The following is an 18,411-nucleotide window of genomic DNA, read 5'->3' on the forward strand; positions in this document are numbered from 1 at the left end:
AAACTTAAGGCAGATCCCTCATTGTTCTGCTGGCCAGATTATAACATTCACAGATGAAAGAATAAAAAAAAAACTTAAATATGCCTAAAAATTTCCTTAAAAAGAGGAAACGTGTTCTCTTCTTTTCTCCCAACCTACTAAAACAAATAGCATCAAGAAGCTCTTGAGACAGGGCTTGGAAATTAACTTGGTTTGGGTCTCCTCAATGCCAAAGGGTCACTCACATCGTCTGGCTACAGGTAATGCCCCCTATTGCTTACTCTCTCTGAAAAATATGAGTAACTGTTGCTTTCTAGAAACAGGTTATTTTCTTTCTTTCACTGTATTTAAGTCAAAGCAAACGTACTCCCAGAATTTTTGCTCCTCATTCCTATTAGGAGCATTTTGCATTTTAACTCCTTGGTTCTATTTGCTGATAAAAAAAGAATAAGGAGAATAAGTTATTTTTATGGAAAGCAGCCAGTTTATCAATAGAGGGTGATGTGGGACACTTACAGAACTGCTTCATGGTCTGTCTAATCAGGCCTTGCACTGACTTGCCTCTTCTCCCCCACCTCCTTCAGCTAATACCTGCAGCATACATACCCTCAGAGCATACATTCATTAGGGTGGTGGTGACAAGTACAAGTAGTCCAATTTATTTGAGTATTTAGACATTTCTGCGGAGTGACTGTCAAACAACACAAAAGTACAAGATTTTAAGGATTCTGGCCAAAACGTCTTACTTTTTATTGCTCCTGTGTTGCCTCTGGTAATTAATTTGATTACATTTTTTTTTTCTCATTTATCTCCAAATCATGTGGGCAAATCCCATTTATCACATTTTAAAATTACTGAAAAAGCTCAGAAAGTCAGCGCTTTCTTGAAGCACCACACTTCAGAATTTCATTTCAAGTAACTGGAGGAAGAAATGATGCTAACACATTTTCTTTATTTTTGAGTTACAGATTTTAAGAAGTTAAATTGCTTTTTGCTCCTGAAAACTAGTGGAAAAAGTGAACAAATTTAATTTTTTTGAAGTCAAATTACATTTTTAGTTTGTGAGCTAATTTTGAATTAAAACAAAAATCTCTAGGATTTTACTTTGATGAAAGCCATAATGCAGTAACAGCTGCATTCATCTGAGTCTGAAGAGTATTTGGAACTAAAACTCCAAGATGTATACCCAATGAAAAGCTAAGTGTTTGCTCCCTATGAAATATGTATGCAGTATTAGCTCCTCTCAAACAAACAAGCTCACATACTTCTACAGTGTCAACACCATCCAGGCTGATGTACCCAAAAGAAAGAATTGTAAACTTCCCTCATCATCCTACTGGAAAGCCACTTTGGACAACTTTAATACAAGTACTTCTGAACAACTCTCAACTACTACTTTTTTCTTTTCTGCTAGTACTAGTGCACTGAAATTTGACTATTAACTACTGCCTTTTCCTTTAATTCCACTTGGGATAAAAGAAAAATGATAAAATTATGCATGTACATGATAAAAGCATGCATGTACTTCTATGACTTCAAATTATATCAGTGCCAGACAGTGAAAGAATAAATGAGCACTCCCAAAGTCTATCTTATTAAATAAATAAATAAACCCCACATTTATCTATTAGAGGTTTGCATAGAAGTGAGACAAACTACACTGGCTCACAATTTTAAGAAAAAATTAAGTAATTGTCCTTACTTGGGTTATTTTGAAACTATCATGTTAAATCAACCCCTACTAGTGCTTTTGAACACTATTCTTTGTACTACAAATTTACTAGAAAAGTTAAAAATCCAACTGCAGTTATTGTTACCTTCTGTCATCCACAAGACAACATTCCTGCCAAAACTTCAGCTCTAGTTAGCTTTCCTACATGTTTTTCAGTTGTTCCTCAAGGAAAAAAGGTCTGTGCAATCACACTCTGTCCACCTGTTTGCTCCCTTTAACTTTTGAAGCTATTGCCACCTGCAAACAAAGTTTATCAGGGACAAGAGATTCAAAGATGATTAAGCTCAGCAGAAGTTTTAGAAAAAAACAGTGGCTGAGTGAAGGGGAAGCTTCTGAGAGTAGAGATCCTAATAACGGGAAAAGCCAGGGAAGGCTCCATGGGTATTCAATCTGTCAGGGCTTTCAGCACAGCATGCAGCAGCCCATCGGGTAACACGAGTACAGCACGCGACGCCTCTTGCCAAGACAGTGGAAAGAGCTTTGTGGAGGAAATGTCACACAGAAGGAAACACAAGGAAAAAGGAGAAGCTGGAGTGAAAAAGAGACCATGAACAAGGATGCAGACACAAATCCATAGGAAATGAGGCTTTACCAGGCACAGAGCAATACAGCAACTTTTTTTTTTCTGACATTGCTTTCTGAAGAATTACTACAAACAGTTTTATAAGGAACACCAAGAAATACAAAAGAATAGGCAATATGGTGAGTCGTATTCCAGCTTTCCAGAAGCAGGAGACTTATGGTTGCTTTGTTTTCTTTAGGGCTTCAGAAAGTCTGGCTATATGTTTATCTGCTGAGAGCTTCTTATGAAGCAATTACAATAAAATACCTTTGATGCACTTAGCTTTAACCTTCAAGTACTCCAGAGTGAAAAGATGGCCAACCTATCAGAAATAAGTATATAATTATATAATTCTTGCCTCAGACTCTATTCATCCAGTCTGCAAATACAATGATCAGGGTTCATGACTTTACTATTTCTAAAACTTATTCATGTAGCATCTTCCACCGCAAAGTACTTCACCAACATGAAGTCAGCCTTTGGCCCATGCATAAATACAGTCATACTTTACATTTCTCTGAAATCTTTCATTCTTGAATACCTGAAAATATTATTCAATTTCTTATAAAGAGGAGTAAATCTATCATTGCCATGCGGCCACTGAGAGGATAAAAAAATGACAGCAGCACAGAGCTGCACAGCAATTCTGCTATTCAGTGAAGTGCATGTAGAATGTTATTTTTCATTTTAAGCACCAGAAAAATTCTGTTTTCAGAAGTAATTAGCAGTTTTGGAATTTGGTCAGAAAACAAAAGTCATTGCCTCTATTTCTGCAAAACGTTCCCTAGAATTTTGAGCAACTGTTCAGAACAAAACCACAGTTTATTTCTTATTCTAATGGATGGAACACGAGGTTGCAATAGGTCCTAATAGGTCAATAATGTAAGTTTTCTGGAAATCACTTTTTCAAAATGTTACATAAAATAGATTATTATGTTCTAGCATTCTCATATGGCATGCTTGGTCAGGATTAGCTTGTCAAGGGACTTTTCTCCGTCTCTTATAATAGTTTTAAATATATGAGGTAATGCTTCCTGTGAAGACAATTAGATAGGGAGAGCTATTTATTTCCACAGAAAAAATCCCAGGGTTTTGCCTGTCTCTAGACATCTTTTTATGCACAAATATAATATCAAGGTGGCATTCAGTACTTGATGGCAAGTTACAACTGCTAAAAGCAGGACAGTTTAATGTGTCAGAAGCCAGCACAGCAGTGCCCTGTTGTCTCCTCTATCCATCACTCCATCCTTCCCACTGCACTGCTTCCTCCCTGGGCTGCCCAACCACCCATCAGCACAAGTGGCTGCCTCAGTCCTCAGCTAAATCTTCTTTTTTAAAGCTGCAGTACGAAACTTCCTCAGTTCTTTAGAAATCTGTTGTCTCTGGGGAATATTGGGAGAGATTAGAAGGAATTCCAACTGGAATAGAATAAACAATCCAATTCTTTCAGTCATCTTGAGGTGGAAGCACCTATTCAGAAAGAGAGTGTGAGCACTCTAAGGAGTCTTCTGATTCCATGAATAAGATAAAGATTGCACCTTGTAATTTAGAGCTAGGAGGAGACAGTTCTTCATTAATTCAATTATAAAAGGTTAGATAATTTTATAGAATCCTAGAAAGGTCTGAGTTGGAAGGGACCTTAAAGACCACCCAGTTCCAACTCCCCTGCCATGGGAAGGGACACTTTCCACTAGACCACGTTGCTCAAAGCCCAGTTCAGCCTGGCCTCGAATCCTTCCAGGCATGGGACATGCACAACTTCTCTGGAAAACCTGTTCCAGTGCCTCATCACTCTGCTAGTGAAGAAAATTCCATCCTTTTTTCTAACTTTAGATACAAAATAACCAAATCAACAAAAGTTATGTGAAGCAGTCCAAGAATGTTCAATGAATTTACCCTCTTTCACGAAGGCTGATCAAGTGATGACAATTCCCTACAGTGTGATAGCACCTGGATACTATACATATCAATTTTAAGGATATTTGGAATACAGAAGAAAAAATAGCAGAATATGTTACTTATTTTTATACGATATCTAGTACTTACTGATGTGGCTTTGCCATAAAATATGATTTGAGAATATCTGCAATGCAAAGTATAGCAAAAATCTTCTAAATGAGCTTAAAGTTAGAAGCTTAATTGTAATTGATTTTCTATTTAAAGATAATGCTTATCATATCATGCTGCAGGCATGAACCACCAAAGAACATTCATACAGTGTTTTCTTTAAATGGCACTTGAGTCATCTTCACTGGTTAAGAGCTTGCTACTGATGCCACAAGATACCTGTATAAAGCTGGATATTTGATTAAAAATTAATAGTACAGGTTCAAGCTCATTAAACTTATTCAACTTATTCCTATGATAATAAAACTTATTCCTATGATAAACTTATTCCTATGATATCTTTGTTTTACAGAGATATTTCTCCTGTAGAGGCAGATACAGACTGCTTACACGACCTAAAACCAAAAATCTCCATGTTCTCTTCTTAAAACATCAGGCAAGAAATCAAACAGAATTATTAGTTCTTTCCAATCACTCATTCAGAGATATGATTTTGCCACAGTAATACAGGAAATGGGAACATGCAAGTGATATATTCCAGGTCTTTAAACCTACTCTTGCTAATGCAATGTATATACAGTACTGACCAATAAAAAATTATTTCAATCATCAGATGCTTTGAAATGTAAGTTCCTTCAGGCAGATTGGCAAAGTCTCTCAGTGGAAATACATTTGTGCCTCTCAAATGAATCACCACATCATACTGATTATTTGATTATAATTTCTACTGTCCATGAGAACCAAGTCTTGCTCCTGCCTTGGACTTTTTTAGACTCTTTCCATAAACAACAAAGAATTTCCACATTCCATGAGAAGATGACAAATGCAGCCTACCTGTGAGATCAGTTCCTTCTGGAAAGATGAGGAGTTGTAGTGGTTCACGAATGTCACAGAAATAATCCAGCATTTTTTCAAAGTGACTCTTGTCATCTTCCCACTTTCTCTGAATGAAAACAAAGGCAGCAACCTGCATTGCCCAGCCTAAAATTTAAAAAAAATACCTTTAGTAACATTTCACTCTTATACTTCCACAAAATATTTTATAAACTGTCTTAGACACCACCTTTTATTTGCTGCCCACCTGTCCTCAACTGATTAAGAGCACTTTTAGTTACCTTGTAAAAAAGAATGCATAAATGTATTTAAAATGCAAAACTCAAGTTACCAGAGGCAGAAAAGTTTTCCAGAGAGCAAGAATAGGGTCCATGCTGTCACAAAAGGAGGTTGTAGTGAGGTGGGGCTCGATCTCTTCTCCCAAGAAACAAGGGCCAGGACACAAGCAAATGGCTTCAAGTTGCACCAGAAGAAGTTTAGATTGGATATTAGGAAAAATTTCCTCACCGAAAAGGTTGTCAATCTACCCTTAAGAACAGGCTACCCAGAGGAGTGTTTGAGTCACCATTCCTGGGGGTATTTAAAAGCCATGTAAATGTGGTGCTTAGGGACATAGTTTAGTGGTGGGCTTGCAGTCCTGGGTTAATGGCTGGATTCAATGATGTTGAAAGTCTTTTCCAGCCTAAACAATTATATGATTCTCTGAGGTGAAGCATTTAAAACCATGGCCCTTACTATAATATCCTTAATTCCTGCAACACTGATCTGCTCAGGTGATGGACATCACTACAGTAATGCACTGCAGGGTAACAGCTGGGTTTTGTAGAGATCACTGCCCGCTAACCATGTGCAGTGTGCAGAAAATATCTGTTGCTTTGGGGGCTTTATTACATCTAACTTCCTATAATTTTCATTAGTCAAAGAAGAAAATACCAAGCTTTTCTTTACAGTCAATTGTAGAAAAAAATTATGTGTATCCATTTATTTGTATTAATACACAAGAAGATTTACAACCTGACATCAAACTGACAATGTAATGCAGTTAAGTAAGTGAAACTGCTGCTGAGCCTGCAGTTCAGGGGTCATACACCATTATCTTCAATAAGTATTCTTGGCTTTTTTTTTGGCACAAGTATATAGCATACAGTATATGACATAGTATTAGAAGTTCTGTCCACTAGTTCAGACAGCAGGACAAAAAATCAGGACTCCAGTCTCACCACATGCCAGAGATGCTCCCTTCCTAAACAGGGCTCAGAAGGGCATGACATTGCCTTACCACTGTACTTGGCTAGCTTGTATCCCATCAGAAAACCTGCAGACAGATCCTCCACGTCAAACAGAAAACATCACAGCTCCCCATTCTCCTCTTTGCTCACCACAGTTCTCAAAGCTTGTTTTTCCTTTGCTGGTGACTTTACAACATGTTATTCTTGCACTTTATTTCAGCTCCTCTTTACAGGGATTCCTTTCTATTCTGTTCATAGCAGTATCTCACAAGAAGCATATGCTAGAAAACCACTTATTAAAGTCACTCATTTTTAAATCAACTTCATAAGTCACTCAGCCTGGATAATGCATTAACCAAGCTGCATAATCTCTCTGTGTTGGTTAGAAACATTAATTGTATTGTTAAAGATTTGTGACCTGTATCATGGAGTAGATACTTTTGATTTTTAAATCAGCTAAACAGATGGAACATGCATAACTAGCATGCCTTCTGCAATCTGGACATAATGCATCTCAGATATCCAGATAATCAATGATATCCAGATAACTGAATACTGGAAGTAGTTATATAAATTAAGAAAAGAAATTCCCAGAATGCAGTCTCAGCAAATCTTTTCAAATTTGCATGCTATACTTGTGAAAAACCCTTTGCAAAGAAAACTAAACTTTGACCACAACATTTTATGTGCATTTATGCACATATCACATTCCCACATCTGCAGTGTCAAGAAGCATCAGTACAGCTTTCTTAACGGAGGTTATGCATGTTTCAACAAATTATTTGAAGGGAAAACAATAAAGATAAGTTTTAAAGTAACTTTAAAATAACATATAATTTAACTATGCTATCTCTGGCATGTAATCATCTCCTAGTGCTATAATACATGACACTAAAATGCTACAAAACCAGTATTTTAAATTGAACTAATCAGGGCTTCATACATACAGATTAGGAAAGTTCTGCTGTGGTTTTGGGGTTTTCCAGTCATTCTTACCTCTCTGCCCAGACCTTTTGTATATTTTATGTAGCTAGGACACTATGCCTAAAGTAGAATATGGAAAATCTTCACTGTGCTAAACCATTTTATTGTGTGGTATCACACGTCAGGCCCAAATTATTCAGTCCTTGCGCTCCCATTGCAACACAGCCTGTAGGTTGAAAGAAGAGAAAAAAGAAGCTGATACTTTCCCAGGCCAGAAGCTCCTTAGGAAGAGTGATTTTGGCCCACAGCAGAGGGAGTATGGAAAAACCTCACTGCCAGATACCATCCTCTCCCCTACCTTTCTTCACACAGCACAAGGCTTTAAATTATATGGAAACTTGCACGTAAAGTCTAGCTATCATTCTTCAACAGCACTGTGAACATCAAATTATAAATACCTTTAGCTACTACAAAATGTGCTGCTTGGGTGACTTGTACTTTACCTGGCTGAACTGCATAAAGCAGAGGATATAGTGCAGTAGTTTCCCATTCCTGCTCTAAGTGGTAGTGTTGTATGTGGACTATGAATAATTAAACAGAGTCAGTAATGTAATGACAGTAGGATGTCAGGGAGGGGGAAGAAAGAAACAGTAGGAAAGGAGTTGGGAGGTATCCAATTTTTAAGATAAACAACAGGTTTGATTTTCTAACCTTTCCAACAGATAACATCCAGTGTTCTGGAAGAATTTGCCTATCTTTAAATATGTATCTAATTAGATAAAACAGTCCAGAGTGTTCAAATAAGAACAGATTATCTAACAGATACATGACTAATAGTAAAGGACCCAGGTTTCCTCCTGACTTACCCCAGCACAGCACACTGCACCAAGCTACTTTACCATCTATGAAAGTGGAAGAAAGAAAGAATCTTCCACATTTGCTCATGCTTTTAGGCTTCCAGTGAAAGGCAACAAAACCATGAAATCCTGGCTTCTACCAAAACCCTGGTCCATGCACCAGTTGGGGAGAGTGCCTGCTGTACATGTGTCTTACCATCCCACCAGATTCAAGCAGGAAAGAAAACCCCACATAGGCTTGCAGACACCTGTTTTTGAACAAAGCAAAAGCAGCTCTTGCTTTGATTTCCATTCCACAGTGTGTCTGCACTGTGCTGCTAGAGAAACATGTAACAAGTCCAAGGCATGACGTGGGAGCCAAATGGGAATGCACAGAGAAACGGGAGGAATTCAGTGAATCAATGGGCAGGATGAAAGGTTTTGCTAATCAGCAAGATTTATAAGCAGCAGAAGGCAGTACCTTCTCACATGCAGCCTGCAGTGAGACATGCTGTTCAGTTAATTACTTTTAAGTTTAGGTCAACACATTGTTCAACAAAAGTAAATATATTTTGCTCTTTTTGCTCAGTATTTTTGGTTGTCTAAGAGCTTCTGGGCAACAGGAATTTTCCTAGGAAAGGCAGAATTTACTTGACTGCAGAAAAATGGTTGCCTTTTGATTTGCAGATTGTTGAGAAATCATTGATTACAAAAACACGGCAGAGAAAGAGTGAAGCTAAAGAAACCATAACAATGCAACTCCTTTTCTTTGCTAAAATAATCTTCTTATAGCAGATGACATTTTGGATAAGTAACATTGCTTGGAAAAGTATATAAACATTGAACAGTTCTTGTTCAAAACTGCAAAACAGCAGTGCAAAAACCTACCAGACAGAATAGCTAGCCACAATGACCTTTAAATCAACTTTTCAGAGCCGAAAAAATAAACAAGGCAGCTTAAAATCTCTAGTAACACACACACGGTAAGGATATGTATTCTATCAGGACATAATTCTACACAGAAAAAAAATGTGCTTACACAAAAAGGAAAGCCTGCTATTGAACTAGAGAAATGTGCTCTACATAAGAATTTCCTTACTGCCTTGGGGATAAAGCAAATTATAGCTTATGCAGGTCAAGAATTTGCAGCATTGTATTAAAAATGCTAGCTCCAAGTCTAAAGCTTTTTAAATTCTAAGACCCTGCACTTCTATTTTCCTCCCCCCAAAATCCTTTAAAAGAAAATAACACTTGAAGCTGAAATTTCTTGAGTGTGTTTTCATTGCAAAGGTAATTTGGAAGTAAGTAGATACCAAGGATGGAGGTGGCAATGAACAAAAGAGAGAAAGAGGTGAGTTGTGCCCCCTCAAAAGGTCTTTGTTTTGTATCACAATTTTATGTGATACATAAACTCGGAAATTAGATATCCCCCCAAAACGTCACATCTCAAAGAGGAATATTACGGCTGATACTGAAAGCAAACATACACATACACATCAAGAAAATGGTATCTATATATTTCCTATAGCAATGTAACAGAACAACTAAACCCTCCCCCAGACAAATTCATTAAATGATTCAAAGCTATAAAAACAAGTAGAAAATAAAAGGCCTAACTATGGGATTTTGTTACTATATTCATTCATCCTCTCTCTTTTCTTTCACTGCATTATTCACTGTTTTTTTTCATATCATTATCTTGGTCAAAAATAAAAGCCTTATTCAGTATGCCTGTATTCAACAGGGGTCTGGTCCTGATCAGGGCTTTTGAGGCATCAGGGAACCAGACATCTAGGCTTAATAAGGGAAATCACTCGGAAGCTCATGATCCCACTGTATACAAATAATTGGGTCCATTAACAGTTTGTTATTCCAAATGTTTTGCTGCATAAAATTACCACAAGGCAACAAGCACGCAATTCTGAATGTTCTCTATTTCAAAGATCTGTAGGTATGGAAAAGTGTTGGCATACAGAAAGTCACGCAGGAAGTCAGGGTGTAAAGTTCCATTGTTGAGCTGTCACCAGTATAGACTGATTAGCACCTTTCTGCAAATTCAGTTAGAGCTGGCCATTTTACTATTATTGTTTCATTTTCCTGGACAGTTTTATGAACCCCAAAGCAAAGTAAAACATTTTTTAAATTCAATGTAATCATCTGAGTGCACAAACTAGGAAAATAAAGAAAAAAAAGCTTCTTGAAACAATCTTGTGAAGTATAATCTCTGCTCCTGGCAAGTTTTCTTTACCCATGCTCATTTCCAATAATGTAGTTAATAGGAGTATAATGAATTGAACAATTACCATCAGATTGGGTGAATTCTTTGAGCAAATTACAAAACTAGAGATAAGCTAAGAGATAAAATTCACAAATATAAATTCACAGTAGTGCTCCTAATTTTATAGTGTAACATCTCATTCATTCTATTTGTTAATCTCATTTAATCTATTTGTAAGGTGTCTATTTAAAAACCACTATGGTTTTGCTATTGCCTTTCCCTATCAGACTCTGACCATTACTTTAACCTACTTCTGTTTTAAAATTATTTTTATGGTCATGTCCAGTTTATGTTCAGACCATATATTTCATATATGTCTATACCATGTACTCTACTAAGTATTCTACAGAACATCATTTCTTCCAATGTGTGTGAAGCCTAAACCTTTTCTTCTTACTAAAACTCAAATTAAGAAACAGCAATGTGAGAAACATAGATTTTTAAGGTAACTGGAAAAAAGAAAAATATTCTGGTTTTGCTCTGATCACTTAGTTTTACCTTTGACTTCCCCACAGTTCTCATGCATTTGTTTCAGTAAGAAATTATTCTGAATTTTCTGTTCATTTAAATCACTTCCAAAAATTAATGCTTTCTGTATTTCCTTTGTTCTGCTTCATTCTCTTGTGGGACAATACAGGATGTGCCAGTATAAACCTCAAACAAGGTTTACAATACAAGATTTCGCTGTCAGGGCAAGAGCAATGTTGTCAACAAGCTAGTCAGATACATTGGCCTACATCTTCGGTGTGAAAATTCAACTGTGCAACCTTCTAGAAAGGATATTCCATTGAAGAATTGGTGTCTCTCAGCCAAGGTGCACACACAGAATGTGTGAAAGTATGTGGGAAAAATTCACTACAGTAGTAGCAGGATATGCATGTACATAAAGCACTCAGACAAAGATATATAATCTTCTTGGAAAGTATTGTTTCAATATTCAATCCCTTAATCACGGTTCAGAAAAACGCTATTTGGACACTTCATACTCAAATATTCATTTTGTTTCCTAAATTATGCCATTTTTATAGAATATGGACAATTAGATGATTAACTCTACCATTGTGTTAGTGCAACTTACAAAATGCTATAAATGTCATTAAGGACTATTAAACCTATTTAGTTACAGTATTCATCTTAAAATAATACTTCAAATTCGATTTGATTTGATGCGCTGTGTAAAATCAGAATAACATAACATTACTCAAAAGTAAAGCAAACTAAAGCAAAAGCTTCAATGTCTAGGATGGCTGGAAAGTTGCTTTATCTAATGCATTTTAAAAATACATCAATACAGTGAAACAGCGCATGAAAGCCTAAGCATTAAAAAAGATGCGTTTTGCCCAATACGGGCCTGGAGAAAAGCTCCACATCATTCCAAAATCTCCAAATACATAAAGAAAACAACCTCTAGTTGTTAGATTGTGAGGACAAACACCCAGGCCCTACCAAACAGTGTGAAACTCTCCCACGGATGTGTCATCTTACTGCAAGTCAGCAATGGCAAGAGATTCTACGATGAAATATCTCTTCCATAGGCCTGCATCCTCTTCAGACACTCCATCTCCTCCATGGAGGACCACAAAAGTAAGCCAGCCTGATGAGCTGAGCCATACAGATGCTTCCAAAAAATGAATGTAATTTGGGAAAACATGCCATCCTAATTCTGCTGTTACTTGTTTCGTGAGCTTGGAGAAAATAACCACTCTCCATCACTTGTAGTTTACAAAATGGGGAGAAAGAGAGAGGTTAACATCTGATCTCAGTCTTTTGATGTGTATTTTGGAAAGGCAAAGGCATGTAGAGAAAATGAAGTCCTTATAATGTAGAAAGGATAAGGAAAGTTTAATGGAACACAGGCTAGTTGAGATTTGGCTGTGTTTTTTTATTTTTTTCCCCCTGACAGAGTTGAGAGAAACCTATTATGCCTTTTCTAGGAGAGACAAGCAGGGAAATAGACACCCAAGTCTTTTCTTCCCTCCAAAAAAAAAAAAAGGGCATGTAAAGTTACAGCCAACTTAAGCTGCATTTCTGCTTCAGAGTAATAATCCTTCTTTCACACTTAAAACTTCTTCAAGAGAGTCTTCAAGAGTCTTCACCAGGAATAACTGGTGGAATAACAATTTTGTTTTCCATTAGAGAGCATACTTTTACAACTTCTATTTTAAAAATCACGCAGGATAACAACTCTATGGCAATTAAGTCTGGCAGCTCACAACTGAATTGCTAGAAGACATCACAGCTTCTCAAAACTCTCATTTCAGCCTACTTTAATGCAAGATACTTGACACGTGAGCTATACTAGAAAGTTCAGTAGGTTACAGTTTTAATTTTTTAAACCAATATCCTCTACTGGTAAGAATTCGAATGTAAATCCAACCATAACGTGAACAAAGATGCTTTATGCTGAAGCATTTCTATCCCTACCTGTGGAAGTAGCTGTGACAGCACAAACACTTCCATGTTAATATAAATGTGTACAGATTCTCTGCAGCATGCTGCTTTAGCTATACTCCAATTGAGATAAGTGTTAAAATTTTCTAGGCTTAGTGACAACAATATTTTACTTCATGGTAGCTGATCCATCATAGCTGTCAGTGTGCATGCTCTTAGCCAGTGGCAAAGGCAGGATAATTTGAGTTGTTTTGCCCTGCTTCATTGAAAACTAAGATGACTCAAATTACTTTGAGCTTGCTTCAGGGGAAGCTCGCACACTTGGACAGCTATAATGGATCAACTGACATGTAGTAAAAGATTGGTGGGGCTAAGCCCAGTGCTGAAACAAAGAAAAGTCCTTTTTTCTTCCCCCCCGGGCACTTAATACAAGGGCCAAACCTAACTTGAGCCTTCGAGAGCTACAACACACGAGTGAAAAGATGAATGAAAAACAACAACTAAAAAGCTCCTACATCTTGCAGTCTTCTTTGAGAGCAGTGTTAGCCACAGAGTAACTTGAATACAGAGATGAACATCTGGACAGAGTTACTCAGTTATCTCTGCTTCTAACTACTCCAGGTTTGTCAGCTTTGCTTATTCTCCTCTTTTTCCTTCATCACCTTGTCCTTTCCTTTCCTGTTCCCATCCCAGTCTGCTTCAACTACAATGCCCTGATTTAGTAATCTCAGTGAGCCTTTTCAAAACAGGTAAGTCTACAAGATATGTCCATCAATGGTGCCTGTAGCACCTGCATACTTTACATTTGTACACTGAATTATGATGGTATTTCTCTTTTCCATCTGCATTAAGTGAAACTAGGATTACTATTACCTCATGTAGAACTGACACTAACCCCTTACCCTATTTCAGTTTTCTCTCAGTTATTCTGAGAGTGCTCAAATTAAACCCAAATTCTGATTTATTTTTCACATACATGTTGAGGCACTTTTAACTACTATAATCCGAATATTACTGTAAGCCCCCCCAACATATTCAAATTGTCCATCATTAAAATATATACTTATTTCCAGTGAAGTCTTATTGGTTATCACGACTTTCACAAATGAAACTATTAAGAAAAGAATTAAAACTATCTTCTAGTCATTACATGGTCATCTGACATTACTATCTATCCCTTGGTACCTACTTGAACAGTATGTACTCCACGACACATTCTGAACACAACTGCACCATAACCTGTATCACTTCCAACATAACTCCTTATTAATTGAGAATAGATGAGAATATTAATTGTTCATATCTATTACAAGTACTGTAGAGAAGTCCTATCATGTCAGACTATGCAGGAAACTGTCAATGCCATTAGAAATTCTCCTTGAAAACTGATACCGCAGAATGTGTCAGTACTTTCTGATGATGTCAGATGAGAAACTGCAGCAACAGCTAAGAGCAGAGTAGTGCTCCCTCGAGACGCCAGCTTTGGCAAGATGTACTGAAATGCTGCAAGAATGTTTCTGAAATTGAGATTACTGAAATGTAATATCTCTTTTTGAAAACTTTACTGCACACAATTCATCAAGCCAAAGCTGCGGTTCCAGGAAGAACAGACCATCTGTTTTTCTTTGGACTTCTTTTTTTAAAGCTCACCTTTAATCAATTTTAAGGTTTTTTTCATACACTGGAATGCAAAGACTTAATAACTTAAGAAGTGGATAAATGACTCAATGTGTCTCCTTGAAATACTGAATCCTCTGATTTTAATTATAATTAACTAGAAAATAACTGCCTACTTGTAATACAGACTCATTAAATCTGATATCTTTAAACTTTTAACCCACAAAGGGGGCAACAAGAACTCTGGATCTATTTCCATTACCAGCTTTGCCCTTCACGTACCTTATATGCCACTTGAAGCATCCTAACCTCTCACAGACCTATTTTTACACCCCAAATGGGAAACTACTTATGACAACAAAAGTGCTATGCTGAATACTGTCAAGGTTTTCAGAAACATGGAAACAGAAGGCTTGCAATATAAACCTTATCTTATACAATTTTAAATTAAATTTTTTAAAAAAGCCTTTCAAAGATCAGAAAAAAATGCAGTGAAAACAATGCAGTATATTCACTCAAATACTTCTCAAACTCAAAGCAAAATTACCATTAGGTTAAGATTTATTAAAAGTTATGTTTAGCCAATGTATCAAAGTTCCCTAATCCTATACTTTCAACTATGTATAACTAATCCATACAAATGCATGAAAAGATAAAACTGAAAGACATGATGAAAATAGTTGGTTGAATTTCCACTGATATTATGTCTTAAATGATCAACATCTAAAAGTATTGATTACACATGCAGTGCACTGAAACTGTCTGGTTGATTTCCAAGTGATCTTCTCTCTTTTACAAGCTCATAAAATAAAACTTCTAGGTAAAAACCACAGGACACAATCTAAAAACCCAACCCAAAACCTGACAAACACTTATTAAAGGTGTATCAAATAACACAGCAGAGCTGAGAGTGGTAAGTACGAGAAATTCTACTATTACTGCTGAAATTCAGGGTTGTCCTCTTTAGACACCATTTTCTGCAGTGATACTGCCCCAACAAACTTCATACAGATTCATCTTTTTCCATCAGTCTTCAGTTAATCCAAGAGTCTCACTTTGCAATGGTTCCCTAATTATGTGGCTATACAGAATGCTTTTATTTTTGCAAGGAACTGCCACTCAAAACAACCTGACTGAACACAGAGACATGTATTTCTAAGTCCTCCTTTTAGATACACAATGATAAAACAGAAGTTTATCTTTCATAACTTTAGAGCATCAAATCATGGCTTGAGTGAAGGACATAAGTTTAGCTGAATTCCCTTCCTGTGATTAAAAACACAACATTAACGGTTTACTGAAAAATAAGTCATAATTCACAACATTACAACCAAAGTCCTCAAAGCCTATCTGTTGCAGAGAGCGCTTGGGGATCTGGCATTAAAAGTAGTGGGTTATAGCACTACAGATCCAGACATCCACTTCTATCACCAGAAATTTTCATCCTCTAATGCAAACAACAGGAGTAAATGTCTGCCTGTATCACCTCTACATCACAGCCCACAAAGCACAGTATGAGCTCAGAATTTTGTTAGTGGCTTAAGCTACTACATCACGAACAAAGAGGGCATGATGGTCTGCTAATATTGACCTGCCACAGATCCATCTGCCTGAGCCTACTCATCAAATATATTAGATGTGCTCAGTGTATGCAGAGAACTGAGAATGGAATTTGAAAAAAAATTAAAAAAAAAAATCAGCCTCTAAAAACTCCTAATACTCTTTCAGGAATCAAATTTTACCAAGCATAACTTAGCATCCAGGCTATTGGAGCTAACTTTCCAATTTTATTAAAGGCATTAACAAGCATACATACAAATGTTTTGTTAATAACAAAATATATGCTGCTTTTGAAGAGGTAAATCTACAATCTTCTGTACTTTACTACTGACTTCCATCTTCCATTATCGCTTTAAAAAGTTGCAAACTCAGCTGATTCCAAGATTTCAAAACATGTTACGAAGATAAAACATTTATCTAAATATGTATTTTCTCATTTCCTGTCACGTTAAGAGAGATGTCTTTTGTCAAGTAAAATTGACCTTAATGTGTGGCCACTAGGGAGAAAAAAAACCCATTACCTAGTTGCAGCTCTTACTAAAGGCCCAGCAAGTGAATGCAATACAGTGCAACAGTATGAGAGCTCCTCAGTATGGAATCCTGCCAAAATTATTTGTTCAGATAAATGGCCTGACAAAAGGGAACCATAAATAAGGTTACTCTTTCAGCATCATAAAGTTGACGCATATCCTGCCCAAGCTAGTTTTGTATAAAACAGCAAATAAATCTAAGAGATAAATAAAATGCAGAGATGTTTTTATTTCAGATAAGTCTACCTATTTATTCAGAAACCATTTGCACGCCTATCTGAAACGCTTTCTCTGAGTATGTGCAACTCAGACCTGTTTCCAGCCTACATCACTATAAATCCTGATTATTTCATATCCTGTACAGCATATTTTGCATAGCCAAGTTCAATTTAAAAGTAGTTATTAAAATCAACCAGCCACTTTGCAATTGCCTACAGAGCTTTTTTTATTCATCTTCACAATAGTATACACTGGATAATGAAGAAAGAAGCTTGATGAGAGCATGTGCAACATGGGGTGGATAGCACAAAAAACATAGTGTTGAAAGAGACTTTGAAAAGACTGGTAAATAATTTTTCATCATTTTGAAAAATGCTTTCAGTACTCAAAGCAGAAATATTTTTACCTACAAGCAACAACAGAAGCACATGTAGTATCTTAAAAAAGAAAAGCTTAAGCATGTAGTCTAAGCGTCCTCTGGAGATTTAAGGTTTAATCGCTCAACATGCCACATATTTTACACAAGTGTTTTTTAAAATACTGAAACAGAATTTAAACCTACGTCATTTACCAGGTTATGAACAGTGCTGGGCATCATTGAAACATATTTTCCTTTCAAATTAAAGGGTTTAGTGACATACCAAATCCCGGAATGCTTTTGAGACTGGATTTGAGACAGATTTTTTCAAGTCTGAGGTAGCTGTATCGCAGCAGGCAGTTCCACAGGAACATCCAGTCCATTCGTGTGCGATGGTTCATGATAATGACACTCCTTTCTCCAGGAACAAATCCGTCTCCAGTGACAACCACCTTGGCACCAAACACCATTTCCAGCAAGGCCTAGAAATATTATCTCCGTGTTATGGCTTTACTCACAGAAGAAAAGCATCAGCCCATTAGCAATACAAATTAATTTGAATTGTATCATTTCACTTATTCACTCCTATCACCACTGGTAAACAAACTTCTGTTTTCTAATAAAGTAGCCAGCTTTCCTGCAGTAATAGCTGTTTAATGGAAGGGGAAACAACGATTAAACAGCATATCTTAAAAAGCACTCCATTACAATCACTGCATTAAACTTACCGTTCCCTGTTTTTCCAAGAATACTATCACATAAGAATATAAGTGAGTCAGTATGGATTATAGCTTGGCAGGTAATCTAAGGAGAGACTGGCTGCACAAATAATCTATTGCTCAATATTGTTGGGGCTGGGAAGGCATCAGAAGCTGCCTTGGTCTCTGCTTGGGACCAAATGGTCAACGTTTCACTCCCAAAGCACAGAGTAAGCCTCAAACTTGGAAGGACATAGACATGAGCCTGGGCAAACAGCTGTCTCCATTTTGCCTAAGCAGTGATGCCAGAAGGTCACATAAAAAGCATGTTTCTTGCTTTACCTGCTATATATGGCTGTGAAGGGTCAAGTTATAAAGCATAGGTGAGTGGTTTATCAGAGGGAAAGAGCAGGCAAGAGCTACACAGTTAGTTTAACGCGGCCTGGTTTCATAACCTGGACAGTCAGACCATAAGCACATAACCAGACTAGTTGTAGTAAGTACAGCTGTGGAGCCCAACAGCATGCTCTGGCCACATCCACACCATATCCAAATTGCCTACTGAAAATGGTTTCTGACTCATGACCATTCCCAAAT

General features: G+C 36.9%; 1 protein-coding gene across 5 annotated transcripts in view; it reads right to left on the minus strand.

Moving 5' to 3' along the window:
* The window catches only part of LCLAT1 (lysocardiolipin acyltransferase 1), a 112,601-nt gene that overhangs the window by 53,014 nt on the left and 41,176 nt on the right, over positions 1 to 18,411 (minus strand). For all 5 annotated transcript variants that reach the window (XM_027696627.1, XM_027696629.1, XM_027696630.1 and 2 more), the window contains 2 exons: positions 17,400 to 17,598; positions 5,175 to 5,321 (listed from right to left, as the gene is read on the minus strand). In XM_027696627.1, the coding sequence (XP_027552428.1) occupies positions 5,175 to 5,321; positions 17,400 to 17,598 (346 nt within the window). The remainder of the gene's footprint in view (positions 1 to 5,174; positions 5,322 to 17,399; positions 17,599 to 18,411) is intronic.

The sequence above is a fragment of the Neopelma chrysocephalum genome, unplaced genomic scaffold, assembly GCF_003984885.1.
Source record: "Neopelma chrysocephalum unplaced genomic scaffold, ASM398488v2 Primary Assembly neopelma1_108, whole genome shotgun sequence".
NCBI lineage: Eukaryota > Metazoa > Chordata > Aves > Passeriformes > Pipridae > Neopelma > Neopelma chrysocephalum.